Source organism: Cygnus atratus, chromosome 1 (genome assembly GCF_013377495.2).
Source record: "Cygnus atratus isolate AKBS03 ecotype Queensland, Australia chromosome 1, CAtr_DNAZoo_HiC_assembly, whole genome shotgun sequence".
NCBI classification, from domain to species: Eukaryota; Metazoa; Chordata; class Aves; order Anseriformes; family Anatidae; genus Cygnus; species Cygnus atratus.
In genome coordinates, this window is record NC_066362.1 from 93,243,157 (window position 1) to 93,260,592 (window position 17,436).

Consider the following 17,436-nt stretch of genomic DNA (forward strand, 5'->3'; position numbering starts at 1 on the left):
CTGCCAGGTTTCCACAGCATCAAAACATCCGTCTGTCTGTGTGTTAGTGTATGTTGGCACAGATGGATTATAAGCACAGGCATGCTTGAATTTGCATTTGAACTCCTGGAGCAATGTCAGATCACCTGATTACAGGCAGCTAAACATCTTTTCAGGAAAAGAGGGTGGTAGTATCAGGGCAGTGATAGCAAGAAGGCTGTTTGGAGCGAGGAACTTGAGGGAGTGCAGTGAAACTTGGGGAGAGCTTGGAGGAGAAGAATTTGTGGTGAAGCAGGGGCATTGGAGAACAGAAACCTACCCTACAGCACATTTTTCAAGAGACATGCAGGGGTACAAATCTCCACTGGTCAGTATGTGTCTTTATATATATATAGAGAGAGTACATATGTATGCCACACACACACGTATAGATAGACAGCATGTGTCAGAATATATGTACATACATGCACACACACATATTTATACAGGTACATGAAAATGAAATCACCAAGTAATTTGGAAAGCTGGTGATTGGTGTAAAAGAAAAATGATGATTTCTGATAATGGCTCTCCTGCTGAAGTTCCCAGACAGAACATCCTCTTTCAATTGAAAAAGAAATACAAATGTATCTTCCATCAGCTTTGTTTTATTTTGACATTCCTGTGACTTACTTCTTTCTATTTTTTTAAGAAATTCAATTGTTTTACCTCCTTTTTCTGAGCAAATATATTTCTTTATCTGACAGAAAATAGGTACCAATCCTACCAACATGTACATTTGTGCTGCATTTTTCAGCCATGAGTAATCCCTCTGTGATTAGGCATATTCATATGTATATGAAGAATCAAGTTCAGTATGGCTTTATGTATCCAGATTTCTCTGGAATAGAGAGAATAGTGAAAGACTGAGGATTGTAATTCACATTATCTGTACAAACCAGCTGAGCAGCTTATGACTCCCTCTGTTCCCCAGTTGCTGATTTCTGTATATGTGCTGTACGTGCCCTCAGAGCAAGGCTCACCAACAGGAACGTGTCACTGCACTTCAGCTGTTGCAGGGCACAGCCCAGCAAAGTGTTGTGGGCTCTGAACTGGACCAGCTGAAACGCAGGCAATGTACTATGCTTCGCTATAGACCATTGCAGAGCAGAAGTTACATTTGATGAATGGAGATGTTTTGGAATGTATTTCAAAACTTTCTTATTTTCAGCTATGTTGTATATGAAAAGTGCTGTAATGTTTATTTTTTTCCTGGGTGGAGGAATGGAGATTTCTTACTAGTTCAGGCTGCGTAAATCCGAGTTTGAAAAGTCAATCTGCACATCTGACAAGTAAAGAAGAGTCATGAAAGTATTCACAGAAACCTGCACATACGTGCTAAATATAACTTACACGTTCTGGAAGGAAAATGTTCCTTTAAAAAAATGTTAAGAGTGAAGGTTTCAATTAGTCTTTTTAAGTTTACATTTGCAGAATAGAGTGTGCTGTTCATAAGAAAAAAAAAAAAAAAAAGAAAAAAAAACTACTGTTTTTTCTCAGCAAGAGACTTCTGGCATCACACACAATTATTCTGTTAGAATAAAGGCCTGCCTGGCAGTGCCCTAAGGAAAGAGCTTTCCAATAATGAGGATTAGGGAAGACCTTCCCCAAAGCTTTCATGTATTTAACAGTGAAAATATGGGCAGCAAGACCTGCTGGGAGCAGCAGGTGACATGGACATATTAGCCTAGAGGAGCAGCTCACCAGGTTTAAGCAAGTATCCGAGCAGGGTTTCAGAGAAGTGAGGGGCAGACAACCGATCTTGGTTTATGGGTGTGGGATGGGAGTTGCTGAAGCCCAGAGCTGCCACACAGGTGGAGAGCAGCTCAGCTGGGTGTACAAGAGGATCAGCTCTCTGGGCAAGAGACAGGGGAGCCATCCCTGGTATTGATTGCCCGTTGACCCCAAGGAAAGCAGGAGTCACAGGGATCTCTGTCCCTCTGCAGGGGCTGCTGCTCATCCCTTCCCTCTGGCCTGGGCTTTTGGTGGGTTTGTTGGTGGGGGCACCCAGGGCAATACCAGCAGCTCCCTGAAAGGTAAAGGTGAGGAACGTGGGCTGTATCCTGGAAATTGAGGGCAGATGAAGAGGACAGTTTTGGAAATGCCTGAAGAGAGGAGCTGCCAACTAGTGATTGAGATTCACAAGGTCTCAGGAACCAGATCAAAATCTTCTGACCATGGGGTAGGTACTGCAATCCCTAACACCAAACTGAACTCTGCCATGGGTTTTACTGTGTATTGATTTCCTTCAGGTCAACAGAAGTCATATGTCAACAATACAGGGCAAAATTTGACCATACAGTCCTTTGCTCTTGGTTATGTCGTTGCTTTTTTTTTTTTTTTTCTTCTTTTTTTTCTTCCCTGTTGTCTCCCACTAGGACTGTAATTGACTTTAACCTCAAGCTCCTGCTTGGTGTGAACTACAGCACATCTCACATCTTCTCAACTGGTGTTGATGGGCTCCCTCTACTGGAAAATATCTATACATGTTATCTAGCCATTTAATGACAATAAGTGAAATAATTTTTAAACAATGCATTTTTTGGGGTATCAAATAGGTATTTTTTATTTATAATTGTGCATAGAATTGTAAACATTTTAACCACTTCCCTAAACCCTGACATGTTTCTATAAGATGCACAGGCAGAAGGAGTTAGTGGTTGGTTTTTATCTTTAAGTTGGTCTCTGAAATGTGTAAAAAACCACAACACCTAGAATAACCACGTAATGGATTACTTCACCGAGTAAAATTTTGTTTTCTTTTTTCTTATGTACCTGGAATCAAATCTTGAATGCTTCCCCTCCGTAGTCCTGAAGGAGCCTCTCTTAGCCCTTTCATCATGGATGACAGGAGTCTATGACTGACTACACAAGCATCTGGACACGATATGTTGGACAGGTTGTTTTCCTTAGCAGCCCCTTTTGAATATACTGTTAAAAGCAAATGGAAAAGACTGCATGCAAACAGGATTTTGAAGTAGCAATATTTTTTCCCTGGAATTTTGATATATACTTCCTTAAGAATTTAAGATTCTTAAAACATTTATTGAATCAATGATACTAAGAAAACAAGGATAATATTATTAGATGAAATCCTGTTGTGATAAGAATATATTCAGCAGGATCTGGACACCTTTATTTTTATTTATTTATTTTCCCCAGGAGCAAGTGATATGCAGCTCTTTCTCTTTTAGCTCATTTGGTACCAGATCAGCAAATATTGAGATTAAGGTTCTGTGTTTCAAAGTCCAACTATCAATAAGGGCAGCAATTATACCACATAATTTATCTCTATGGAAAGGAGTGAGCCAAACCGATTGAACACCCTTACATTGATTAGCCAGGATTTAGAAGAACTCTGATCCTTTTCTGCAGTGCCAGCTCCGAACCATAGACATGCAAACACCCAGATGCTCACAGCTCCTTTGGAGCACTGGTGTTACTCTTTCCTGCTAATCCAGTCATAAATTCATTTCAAAAGAATGAAACACTGTCTGAAGCAGCTCCAGTGTGGCCCATGACCTTCACCTTTGGTCTTTCCACCAGTGCAAACTTCCCTAAAAAACATTAATGATTGTACTGAAGATCCTTCTGCCTTCCATACAGCTTTCGATAATGTGGGATTACTGCAGCAGCTCCAACAGACACAAACCTCTTTCAGTCACCAGGATTCAAAGTTTAGCCAGGGTCTGGAGAAGTTCATGTATAAAATCCTTCTTCTATTCTCTACATGGGAAGTTACAGAAAAAAAGAAAAAGAAAGGCCCTGGGATTTTGTCACAATGCCTCTTTGTGAAAGGTGTGCATGCAGTGAAGTTCTGTGCTGCTGTCAGTCCTCAGGTCATCATGGCAAATAACACATGGATCCAAGTCTTCCTCCTTTAAGTGAAGAGAAATTTTCATCAGACTTCAATGACCTCAAATCAGAATTATTTTTGGTTAGGTAATCAAATTGGCATTAGCAACCTTAATGCAAATGGAAAATCTCTCATTATCTCCATCTGTGGGTAGGATGAACTTGGCACAACAGAGAAGAAGAAGCTCATGATTTTTTTTTATTTTTTTTTTCCAGGTTAGTTTGTTGTCCACTTACCCCTGAGGAGGTTTTATTGGTGCTGGGACTGTCAATGCAAAGGAGTGCCCTCGTTTTTCCTCTCTCCCAGGCATAAACCTGTGCTAGCTGTGGGTAGGCTAACCTAAAATCACTCTAGCTGCCTTTTGACAGCCAAACTCTCAGTGTAAAAAAAAAAAAAATAATAATAAATCCTTTGGGAAGCACACCCAAGCATGCCCAGCTTGTGAGACACTTTTAACAGGTGTTTTGTGCTTATAGGAAGAGCAGATTATCAGCTTAGATTCATTGCACAAAGGTCCAGATAGAACTGTTTTCCAAAGGGCCAAAACCTTACCATCCACCCCATAAAATGGGATATGGTTGAAGGGAAGCCCTGGGCAGTGGTGTCCATGAATTCCACTCAAGCTTTGGAGCAAAAAAATAACTCCTTTTTGATACTTTGGAACCAGGAATAGGACTAAATTACTAAGGCTATAGATTCTGCATCAGGACCCTAGGGACTTTCTGATGAAAATATATGTATGACTGTTTTACAAATTTCATTGTGTTTTCTCTATACAGCAAAACTATTCAGAGCAGAAATTGCATGAGCTAAAGCATTTTAACAAGCATGTAAGACAGACAATAAAGCATCAAATGTGACAGAATGTAAGTCTTTGATGCTCCCTGTATGCCTTCTTTTGGCTATTTTCAGTCTGGCCTCAGATACGTGACACAGCTGGGAGAAGTTACCTTTATGTGAAGTACGGTAGAGACAGGACTAGGATTCAGGGGGATCCTACTAATAAGAGGAATGTCATCTGTCCATCCCACATAAAACAACAGAGTAAATGAAAAATAGCCCCCTACAAACAATGTTTTCTATGATGAGCAAATATATCCTAACATTTGTTAACACATAATTATCTAAAGCTCTGGCACAGCAACTGCAAGCAGGGCATTGTCTATGAAGTCAGTCTGATTTCACTTTTCTCTAATCTAAAGGAGTGGGTTTTGGCTGCAATATCCTTCTGGACATAGTTCAAGATCTGCTTTTTTTCAATGATGGCTGTAAAAATTCAAGGTCCCATGATTATGACTCATTTCTTTGTGAATAGTTTTGTTCAGCAGGTTTGATTATATCCGTGTGTAATTTTATATTATTTCCGTGTGCATTTACGAATGCATTCAGAGATGGTGATTTTGCTTTGAAAATTCCCACCTAGAAGATCAAGTAACCACACTGGAATTTTTTTTCTTACCTCTCTTAGAAAATACTGTGGTATAACTGGGTCTTGCTCTTGAAATACTTGTACATACCCAAGGCCTGAGTTCCCACAGGAGCACTCACTAGTTGGCCTGAAGTGGTGGGAAGGATCCACAAAGGCATGTGTTTTATCAGAGAGTGGTCTCCTGCCCCTGAGTCACAGCAAGTTTAAAATGTGCTTCATGGGCTTCTGAATCATGTCAACTTTTGACAGCCAGCCCACAAAGGAAGTGAGCAGTCTACTTATGCTGCCTGCTAGTTCCCCTCTGTTTTAAAACTATTTTAGGTTTTCAGCGTTAACTGGGGATTTTGGAGAAGACATATTGGGGTCCTTTTCCTTTGCTGCCTGCTAACTGATCTCCTTCATGTCCAAGGTTTGTATTTTATTCCACCTTGCAGACATCTCACTCTTGGAAAGAGCAGAAAAACCATGTGAGAATGGAAACCCTCCAGAGTCTTTCTGAATACTTGTACATCCCGATTCCACTTTCTGTTAAAATAGAAATATCATCCATGCCATCCCAGTCAGAGTCCTCTCTGGATGGTGACCTTCCTTCCCAAATGGAAGTTTTGGCTGATGGAAGAACTTCATGAAAATCCAATCTAGATTGGGGAGGAGAGGAACTATGCACAGTAACAACATATTTCAGTCAGATTTATTAGTTTATAATAAATGTAGCCAGGTAAGAAACAGTTTACAAGCATCAGAAAGGGTTTAGTCACTTTCCTATATATCCCCAAAGCCCCAATTTAAACAGAAACAATCCCCCAATGAAGGTAAGTGTTACGAAGTTTTGAGGATGCCCTAAGCTTTTAAATGGTTGAACATTCAAAATTAAGGCTCTAAAGGAAAATAATAAGAACATTGTTAACTACAATAAAATCACAGCTAGAACACCCATCAGACTGTGACTCTTGCTCATAAATTCATCAGTCTTCACTCTTTAACCCTATTATCAAACCGGGCTTTCTCCATACTGGGCCTGGGGAAATTATTTCCAAAGAGGGCAGGGTTTTTCTCTGCAGGGAAGACCTATACACTGCAAGACTGTGTGTGTGTTTGTGTTTATGAGCATGTGAAGGTGGTTTTCTTCTAAACAGAAAGAAATCTTGCTTACAGTTGGTGAGATTTACACCTGAGTTTAAGAGATTGTCAGCCAGAGGAAAAAGAGTTTTCCCAAGCCCTGCTTACCACAGGCAGAGATGACTCCCATTTCTTTGGTTTGGCCCTAGTTCCTGAAAAGACAAAAATTGAAAGGGGTTGAAAGCCCTCACCCTGAATCTGTGGCAAGTATCAGCAACCCCTTGAGAAGACTATATAGAAGTGCAAGAGGCTGAACATCTTTTTACCGGAGAGCTTCAAACAAGGGTCACATTTTGATGAGGCAAAACTAGAGATGTAACAAGAGTTTGATAGCTTTGAGTCAGGGCTACAAGGTAGTAAATGGAGAGGGGGAAGGATACAAAAGAGGCAAATGATGAGGTTAAGGTTGGCAAAAAGAAGTAGTTTTGTGACTCGGGAATCGGGACTGTGAGCATGGCAGAGTGGGATGTCACAGAAACAAGAGTAGTATTGCACAGTGACAGTGAGAGAAAGCAGAGAGAAGTGAGACATCAAGAAGATGTGGAAGAGAGTGTGAGGGCTTCTCTTCTACTACTTCCAGAAATTTGAAGTTAGGAGGTAGATTTGGCTTGGAAACAGGTATCTTTTTTCTTTGACTAAGTGAACGTCAGGGCCAAGAAGTAGGTGGCAGTTTATGTGTGTTTTCTTCCTCAAACCTACTAATAAGCCTTTTTTTCAATTAGAACAGAAACATAAGGCTTAGAATGACTTTATACAGCTCTGTAATATGTACATGTACTCCTCTTAAATGAATACATCCACTACTGTTATGCTGCAGTGCTTGGTCTGCCTGAAACCCTCTTAGGGCGTGCTTCACTGCTCCAGATGCATACCCCTTCTGAGAGGGGTCACATTCCTAGTAGAAAAAGTACAGACAGGAAGGTAGCAATGTGGTATTGGTAATGGTAGTGATGCAGTTGAATTTCGGTTTTATTTTACAGGTCAGGGTTTACTCTAGCTAAGAGGCGTCTTCTAGTCACACACACATACACAGACAAAACACAATAACAACAACAAAAAAGAGAATACTCCCTCTGCTCATCAGGGATTGTGTTAAAATTCATTAGCCTAAGACATTCTAGCTGCCTGTGCATAAATATCCTTTCTCAATGTTTGCTTGTGATGCAAACTGTTCGTTGTGCTTTGCAGGTACATCTTCTGAACATTCATCTTCTTTCTGTTCCCTCCCTGGCTGATTTCTCTCCCATTCTCTTGTGAGACTTGCTCTTTCTCAAATGCAATCTCTCTCTTCTCTCCTTCATGCCTTCAGGTTGCTACAAGGCAGGAGAAAAATGGCAGGGAATTAAAAGTGACTCCTACATGATCAACAAAATCTTGTAGTAATTATATTTCAATAGTAATATAAAATAAAGTATTCCATTCACCTACCTCAGTCAGATGAGCTTTAACATGATGGACTCAAATTCAAGTGAATACCCTAACATCAGCAAGGGGCAATGTGCTTTTGATGATACTGTATGAGTGGTAAAAGAATCGCTTGCCTGGTGGGCTTGCAGGGGAGAGGAGACAAGAGGGGAAAAAGGGAAGGACTCTTGAGATTTCAGCCCAGACTCCATGTTTCTATTCTTTCATATGCTCCGTCTTTATGTGTCTGAAGGTTGTTCAGTGCTGGCTGCAAAAGCCTCACTGAAAAGTGTTGAAGTGTCTTCAAAGCCACATTTATTAATTTATTTAGAGAAAACCAATAGACAAGGAAGAAGATGAAGTGGGATTATATTTTCCCCACTTTTCTTTTCTTTTAGCCTGTATAGTCATGTAAAGGATGGTTTGAATTACAACCACAAGGCTCCAAATGTGGAAAAAAAAAAGTGAATTTTCACCACTCCATTTGAAACTCCATGTTTAAGTCCATTCCCAAATTCCCTTTAAGATCTCTAACACTTATAAGTCAGTTCTTCAAGTTTCTGAAGTCCTTTACATCCCACAGGCTTCAGTGGTAACTGAAGGAATGACCAAAATTTGGTCTAATTGAAAGGTAGACCAAAATAGAGCCCAGTACACCTCACTGTGGGTTAGACAAGGGTACCAGAATCCACATTTTTAAATGGAACCAAAGTCGTATTTAATGCATTATATTCACAAGACCTATTGAACAATTATTACCACTCACAAGCTTTCTAGTGGTAGGCACTTTTGAGAAATGATAAATAAACCATCAACCACTGGTGAGGGCTGGCAAATGAGGCAATGTGAAATTCCAAATGAAATAAATTCTGAGTGGTTCCTAAAAGGGAAAAAGAAGATTACAGAATGCACTTAAAATCTTAAAAATTGCATAATAGAGTTGTCATCAGCATGATTCTTCATATTCTTAAAGGACTGGGTATGCAAGGACTGTAATTGTGGGACTGATCGTGTAATGTTGCTACTTATTGAAAAGAGATGTTTTTTTCTCTCTCTCTTATTGCTGCTGCCTGGAAGACCTGCAAAAAGATCTGTGAATTACTTCTCCATATGAAATTGTCAATGCCAACAAACTGAAAAAAAGGATACTTCTTTTTGTTGTTGTTTGTTGCTAAAGTCAAGTGTTATTCAAGCACAGCTTTTCAACAGGGTGACTGAATTTGACAGTGTTCTTCTGATATTTAAAAGGGAGTTAGTGCTCAATACCCTTCCTTCCATTGTATGATACACCAGACAGTATGTATCATAATAATAAATGTGTTAAATTGTCATAGATGGAAGTTCACTACTGGTTACTTCTTCAACACAAATCACATAGAAAATGCTCATGCCTCAGGACAGAATGACAGGGAGAAGAGAAGGGTGAAATAGGAAGAGAATCCATGCTGGTTGCATGCCCTTGCAGTGGAAATACAGCAATTCTGCTGCTGCAGGTGTGCAGTGACACTGAAGAAAGCAGGTGGATGGAGTCCCAGGGAGGAAAGAGAAACCCCTCAAACACTGTCATGTCTGGCAGTCTTACAGATAACACTGCATATGGTCAAACCAGGCCAACAGCAGAGAGAAAGAGATCTGGCTATCAGAAAATGTGAAGCAAACCTGTTTTTATATTGTCACATTTTGTTGGCACAGCTGTAGAAACCTCTGAAAATGTTACCACAGAGAGCACAGGGTCTCATTTTGGAGATATACACTTTGAAATAAGCCTAGATGACAACACTACATCCAAAATGCTTATACTAATGACATTACCACTTTAACCTTGCTTCAACTACAGTAAGGACCACATCATTTAAGGTATTCTAATTCAAGTTTATTTCTGCTTCTCCCCCAGAAAAGCCACAAGAATTATATTATGGATATAGCTGGCCTGCTTTTTGTTTTTATTTTTGTTTTCGTTTTCTGAAGTCATCTCAAAGCTATTTGTCTTTACCTACCAAAGAAACTGAACGTTTGCTTTTGAAATGCAATTGCTTCTCAAAGGACTCCACAAATTCCTGGATGGAGTTTGATCTTTTCTCTGTGCATGAACTGTCTGCTGAAGGTGTCCTGCTTGCCTTCTTGTGGCAGTGGCATTTGCAATCTTGGTCTTCTTCAAATTCTTTGGAGCCCTTGAGATGGCCTGAAGATGAGCCTTTGGTAGAGGCATGAAGTCGTGTTGTATGGAGGGAGGAAAGCCTGGCCTGCAAAACAAGAGGTCTTGCTGAGTATTGAATATTAAAGCAGAACACACAGGGCAGATTCTCTCTGCTACAGAGTGGCAATGTTGCTGAAGGAAGGACTTTTCCCATACTCTTCTGTCTTTTCTCATACATGCAGGAGATTCACACTGCCAAGAGGTTGCTTCCCAGAGGCAGCAGCAGAATTTGTTTTTGTTACCATTTTTGAGTATCTAAGCTTTGGTATCCAAATAAGCATTTCAAATGCAAAGTGTGCTGGGTCCTCTTAGTGCCCACTGACACCAAAAGGAACTGAGATACTTCAGAACCTTGAAAACCCATGCCTCCCCTCTGAAGACTGGTTCTAGGCAGGGCCGTCAAACAGCAAAGACCCAGCCTTTTGTGGCCGGATGAGACAGACACTGGGTTTGACCCACAGGTGCACCAGGACTTATCAGATGTTTGAGGTAATTTGAGTGTGAAAGAGATCTTTCCTAGCCTAATCTTGTCATTTTTGCAGTGTGGCCTACATGCAGACAAGATGCTCTAGTGTTCAGCTCTGAATTTTCTGCTGATTTCTTGAGCACATTCATCCTGATCTGATGAGGGAGAATTTTAGGGAACCAAGGGACACATTCCTGCTAGTGAAATAGTAGAAAGCAGGCTTCCCCAATGACATTTGTAGGGCTAAAGTGGGGAGGGAGTGGAGAATTGTTTAGTTTTCTGTGTGGTTCAATTTTCCCAGGCCTGGCTTGTAGATAAAAACTATTGATCTGTATGAGCTGTGTGTAAGTGAATGTGTGTAAAGGAGATTAAAACGATGCAGAATGGCTGCAGCTACATGTTCAGGCCCTACATATGATGCTGCCTTATGCTAACACCATCCAGACAACTCAAAATCTCCTAATTCTCCGAAATGTCTTTTGCTAGTGGAGACTGAGTGGGTTCTGTGTCCTGCATGTATGAATCTCCTCACCATAACGGGGCTTTTGAAATGTACTAATATAGTTGGTATTAAGGGTATTGTTACTGCAAATCTCCCATTTCTTTGTTTTCTCTCTTTTCATTCCTTCTTTCCCTCTCTCTCTCCCTCTCTCTCCCCCTCTCTCCCCCCCAGTGGAAAGCTAAACCAACTTGGTATAGTGGCTACATCAATCTACCACACTTGGACTTCAAGGGACCTGAAACCTCTCCTGTAAATATTTACATTTACTCTAGCCCAGATGATATTATAAATGTATCAGCATAGTGGGGACCTGGGTAGCCTTTGTCTGAATAGTGAGGCTGTGAACCTGTATGGTTGCGACTACGTTGCATTAGACAGGTTTGATGAGAGGTGCTAAATCACTAGCAAATCTACACCTGATAGCGTTATGCATCTTCCAGCAAAATACTACAGTTTCATATAGGTAGATTTGCCTCCCTCATTACAAGCTCCCACATGCTGCTGTTGGCAGTAACTGAGAATATGTTTTGAGGGGACTGTATATCTTGCTATTTACTAATTTATACTTCCCATTTTCACAGATGTCTGAAACTACTTTTTTTTTTTTTTTTTTACGCAAGTCTTATACGTGCCAGAAGCACCTAACACCAAAGGGTTTTCAGATCATATTGTACTAGTTCAACTTCATATCCAGACATAAGCTTCCTTTAGTAACTAGTATTCTGGACAGCCTCTGAGAGTAGTGGTAACGATTTCTGCTATACTATTTTTACTTTGAGGCATACTGTTTCAAACTAATCAATACGGCTGTATTTTCTGTAAGGTCATATTGTATTGTTACTTGAAAAAGCACCAAAGCAATCTCATTGTGCTCGAGGGCTAGGAGTGCACATGCCATGTCAAACTGAGCAAGCTAAATGTCTTCTGTGTCATTTTAATGGTATCAACATACATTGTTTCCTTGAAATATATATTGTTTCACACTAAGAATCACTGATATTTGTTCTTAGAGGTTTTGGGAAAAACAGACAAACAAACACCCACACACGAAAACAAACATGAGGACAGCTAAAACAGAGAATGGTATTATACCAATCCTGTTTTGCAATATCTGTAAATGTTTTATATTACTAAGATGTTGCTTTTTAATTTTATTTCACAGACAGAATTATAGTTAAGCCCTTAAACAGGAGACTGTAGTTCACATACTGACACAGGCGCAATGGTCCAGAAAAGGGACAGGCCTTCCTCTGAAATGCGTACCTGTCTCACTGAACTTAGGGTAAAGCTGCACATACATATTGTGTAATCATATTGCAGTGATTGTGCCTCCTCTCACAGTGCACGTGCAAGTTATCACATTGCTGTCTTATGAATACAACCCTATAGAGGACAGGAGCCTTAACACAACTGCTCAAACATGAATATTTCATGGCTTATTATTAGTACAGTAGAGTAGTCTTCTTTTATTTAAGATAAACTCTGTAAAGAACTGAAGGAGTAATAAAATGAAGCTCAGCAATGAAGAGGATCTGACAATGAGTTTAGGTATCTATATGGCTTTCTTTCTGTTTCTTAGAATTAATACTTCCATTTAATACATGCAGTTGGTGCCAAGTGGATTACTTAGTACCATTGTAAATAAGAACAGGTCTAAGACTGCTTTAATTTGTGCTTCCCCTCCTGGAGTCTCAGCAGCTGCTGGCAACAGAGATTCCCTCTACATCAGTCCACCCACTGCTGCTGTCTTCCCTTGCCAAAGGACTCTGAGCACAGCTCCAGTGTCTGCTCCTGTCCTTGCCCCAGCAGCTGCCTTGTGCCTGCATCTGGTGCCTCTTTAGCAAGTTCCCCTTGTTCTCTGGCTTCTAAGATCTGCCCTTGAGCAGTTCTTAAACTGGAGGAGAAGTGGGAAGGATATGAAACAAGAGAAAAGGCATGGGAAGGAAGAATGACAAATGAAGAATGATAAATGTTCCCCCATATCAAAATAGGGAATTTGTGCTAATATCAGAGAAGCCAGAGCACCAAGAATGTTCTCAATGTTTGTTTCTCACTCCAGTTAGTACTCCCTTTTTCTGTGTGAGCCTTTGTGTAATGCCAGTCATGCTTAGTATCTCTATTTACACAATTGGCAGCAGATTGTTTGCTAATTACCCATAAAAAACAAATACACAAAAGCATACTAACAAAAATACCTCAAGAAATCAATGCTAATATCATTTGCCTATCTTCTTTCTCAGTTTCTGTTGGAGACAAGAAAACTGTTTCCATTTTTTGGGCTTGATCTGAGGGCTCACACAGCTGTCAGTAAGAAAATTAATCTTCAGTACTGCATTCATGGTTTGCTCAAGTTTACACAGTGACCCCAGTACTTTAGGAATACTGTGGAACATCTGACATTCAGATTCTGTCCTAGAGCTTTCTTTCCTTCCAAGAAGCTTATAGCCAAGCATATATCTCTTAAAAATATTTTGGCCTAGGCTTCAACTGATCTGTGGTAGATGTTCAATCTGATTTTAGTTTAGATTAAATGTCAGTACCTTTAACAGTAGTTTAGTGTTCTGCTCTCACCCGTAGCTGTTTCTTACCTAATTTTGTGCTATGAGCAGTAATGTCTACTTCAAAGAGAAAATATATATAAAATTGTAAAACTCTTATTGGTGCTCCTCTGCCACCTATGTTTTCCCCACAACAAAATGTCTGGGAAGCAAGAAACTGGCCTGAGCTGAACTGATGGAGGACAACTAGAATGTGCCAAGGAAAGTCATAGGCTTGAAGAAGAGAATCAGTTACTGTATCTAAAGTCTGCAGCCAGCAGCAAGTTAACCAAAGGAGTTGGAAACAGATGACTTGGTTCTCCGTAGGCAGTTTTCACATTCACTGTTGGCCCACAGCAACACATACAACTCTGATGCTTTTCAGGACAGTGGAGTGGAGGTGCCCGTTTTAACTGAGAAGTCTGGATTCATCATTTTAGCCGATCTTGGGAGCCAGGACTTCTGAGGCCAGTTATATGCTCTGCTAGTGAGCCCTAGTGAAGGATGAATATGGTTTTATGTTTCCCTCTGTAAAATAGGAATGATCATAGCAAAACCATTTCGTGAAGCACATCTTAGTAATGTTTGTGAGGTATGCTAAGATACTAGGAAGAAAATTTTGAAAAATATTGTTAGTTTTTGTGAAGCAAATTATGGAAGGAGTTCTACAAAGCTTTGCCCATATTTTGAGAGGCTCCACAATGACAGGATGCTGCAGGAGTTTACCATCATGTTTGAGGTGAGAGCAGTGGCTTGAACGTGCTTCTACAGCACAGAAAAAAAAATACAAAGAAGACCAACATACCAACATGGAGTTGAAAGTGTGTGGTCTGAAACTACAGAGTTATGCCAAAACACCCTTTCTGTCATATTGCTAGCATTTTGCTGTGTAATACCAAAGTGCTCCTGATGCAGTTCATGTGGGCAGACAAAGTATGCTGGCAGTGCTGTTTTGGCAGCACAGGTGTATCTGCACAAAATAACTTTTGTGAACGACTGTGTCAGTCTGAACCTGCTGACTTCATTTTAACCAGGACAGACATTGTAAATGTTTACCTCCATTTATGATGTTGACACAAGAAAGGGTACATTGCGATCCCTTGAGAAGGTATAAACTTACAGAAGAGACACAGTCTGATCTCAGTTATTAGTTCCCCAATTAATAGCACTGTTCTGATAAAATGAAGATGTTATTTAACTAACACTGGTAAGTGTTTTGATTGTCACAGTAGTAATCATTTGTAATAATCATCTAAAAAACACATCCAGGTGCAATAGCAAGTTGCTGCTCTGAGCAAGGAGCTGCTCTTTCTGAAAGTATTTCTAAGGAATTATTACTGCCCCTGTTCAAATAATTTCTTGGATTAAAACAACATGTTTTAGTGGTCTTCACTACCAACTAGTCAGAGATCTCTATTTTTAAAGTTTATTACCAAACTTTATCTCCAAATTGTAGGATCTCCAAACTGATCTTCCCTTTTCATTCCTTCAGTCAATTTCTGGCACTGAGAAATAAAGTAGTTGAGATTTGTATCTCTTGTATAATACTACTGAGCCAAAAAAAAAAAAACTTGTGTGGAGCATTAATGTAAAGGCCAGACACAATTGAGTGTACCGGGTAACTTTAACTGATTGAACAGTAATGTCCAAAAGTCAGTCTTCTCTGTTTCAGCTAACTTAATCCAAGTTCTAGGTGCTGATTCAGGGATGAAACTATAGTTAGCAAGGTATTCAAATAGCTTTTGAACAAACTGAATGTAAGAACATGCTTCAAATTAAATGTATGTGTACACACGCAAATACACACACATATACATGTGTGTATTCATCAACTTGCTGAATGGAAAGTGATATAAAGTATGTTCTTACACTTCACTCTGTATTAGGCTTAAAGAAATCATGTAGGCATAGTTCTCTGTGTAATTATCTGCAGGACAAAACTGAAATATAATAAAATTAATAAATAAATAAACATTAATAAATGTTCTGTTTTCAGGCATTCTGATAGAATCCATTAGCAAAAATCTAGCTCAGAGTCTGTCTTGCTGTCTGTGACCAAGCGGAAATATAACTGTAATTAAAAAAAAAATGGCTTATCAATTCCAAACTAATAGATGAAGGTTACCTCTCCAACTGATCAAGAACTCAAAGTGTTAGGAGGTAGGTTTGTTTTATTTTGCCTTTCTTAACCGTAATTTCTGAAAAAGAAAACTCACACAGCTTAGAACAGCTCCAGTGGAAGAGAATTTCCAAGATGAAATATAGCACATGGTAGAAAGTTTGGAAGAAGTAGCTGTTTCTCAACAATATAATAGCATTGTCTCTTGCAGACATGATGATCTAATGATATAAGGGAAAAATCATTTGTAAGGAAACATATCTATGTTAAACCAACCGCTGCAGTTGGAAAAAAAATAGACATGTTTGGGGTACTTTATCCTTTTTTTTTAAAGACTGAAATAAAAGCAAGTTTTCAAGAAGAGAGCAGACTGGAACAGCTGCTTTCAGTTTAACTTCATTTTGACAATCAGTTAGACAGTTGTCAGCCGCCTTAAAAAACTGCCTCTGCATGTGCATCCTCTCCCTTTCCCCAGTGTCCTGTTGGTTTGAGAAAAAAGAACTTTATTCTCCCTTAAAATCTTACTTCATAATACAATTAGCTTTGTTATGTGTTGCCTCTTCATTTTCAGGGCCAGAGGTTTTAAACGAAGAGGGACTATATCATCTATCTTAAATCAGATGTTACATCTGCAAGCAGCTAAATCCTAGGGGGTAAAACTTACAGCTTCTTGGAGAAGGGCTTATGTAGTTTTACAAGTGAAAACAGACTCACTGAAGACAATGTTTGCGTGTGTCAGATTTCCAAAATGTTTTGCTTTCTGTCAGGTCAAGCTTAGCAGACAGAACAGCATAATACACAGTTACGACTCTAGCAGTTATTGCAGCATTTTCCTTCCATTTTTGGTCCCATCTTTCCTTATCTTGGAGTTCACTGGCTTTCTTGTATTTCAAAGGCATCTGAGGCCTCCGATGGGGGAGATGAGTTCAAAAAGCAAGTAACTGCTACCAGCAGGAACTGAACTTAGATGGCAAGGTAAATGAGGCATTCTCATCCTCACAGATCTCTAGGGTTATCCCCTGGGATGATGGCACTTAAAATTTATAGATAAACCACACACACACAAGCACAGGGAATATTGCACACAGTTCTTACCGGAAGGGAGGCTCTTCTTTCACTAAAGTGTCGTGTTTGACGTTTCTTGTGGCCTTTACCCTCTTTCTCATTCTCATCAATCAAGTTGTGGCCCCAGAAACTGCTCATCCATTTCGCAAAGGAAATATCATCATCCTCTTCATATTCCATGTACAGACACTCCAAATTTGCGTCTCTCTCCCAACCAGACAAGGAAAAGCAATCTCAAATGCCACCACTAAGCCAATAGCCTCACGCTGTTCTGTCAACAAGGGGAAGAGGAGATGCAGTTTCAACCACTCTTCTGCACTCCATCCCCCAAAGCCCATCCCACTGCAGCCCTAGGCACTGTCTAAACATCAAGTCTATCCTTTCTCATCTATTTTCAACTTTTAATCTTTCCATTACAGAGATGTCCAATACGACACTGCCGTAGGGGGCCGACAGGAAGGGAAATGTGTTCTCTACTCCATATGCATTGCTGTTGAGTGCACCAGCTGTCAATACCAATGGAGAATTGCCCATGGTAATGTGCCTGGGAGGTGTGTACTCTAACCTAAAGAAGGCTTGTAATTTTGAGGAGCAAAATTGACATATTGACAGTGGTCAGAAACTGGCACATCTGCTTGCAGAGGCTTAACTGACTGTGGGAGGCAGGACAAATTGCATTCTCTTTCCATGCTGCCCTCCCTCCTGATCTCTGTTGTCTCTACTC

The 17,436-nt window shown here is 40.0% G+C and overlaps 1 protein-coding gene across 1 annotated transcript; it reads right to left on the bottom strand.

Annotated features, from left to right (window-relative positions):
* Positions 1-7,627: 7,627 nt before the first annotated feature.
* LNP1 (leukemia NUP98 fusion partner 1) lies at positions 7,628-16,892 on the bottom strand. Its single transcript, XM_035540967.1, has 3 exons — positions 16,743-16,892; positions 9,824-10,069; positions 7,628-7,735 (listed from the first exon to the last, which is right to left on the bottom strand). The coding sequence occupies exons 1-3, from the start codon at positions 16,890-16,892 to the stop codon at positions 7,628-7,630; spliced, it is 504 nt and encodes a 167-aa protein (XP_035396860.1).
* Positions 16,893-17,436: the final 544 nt, after the last annotated feature.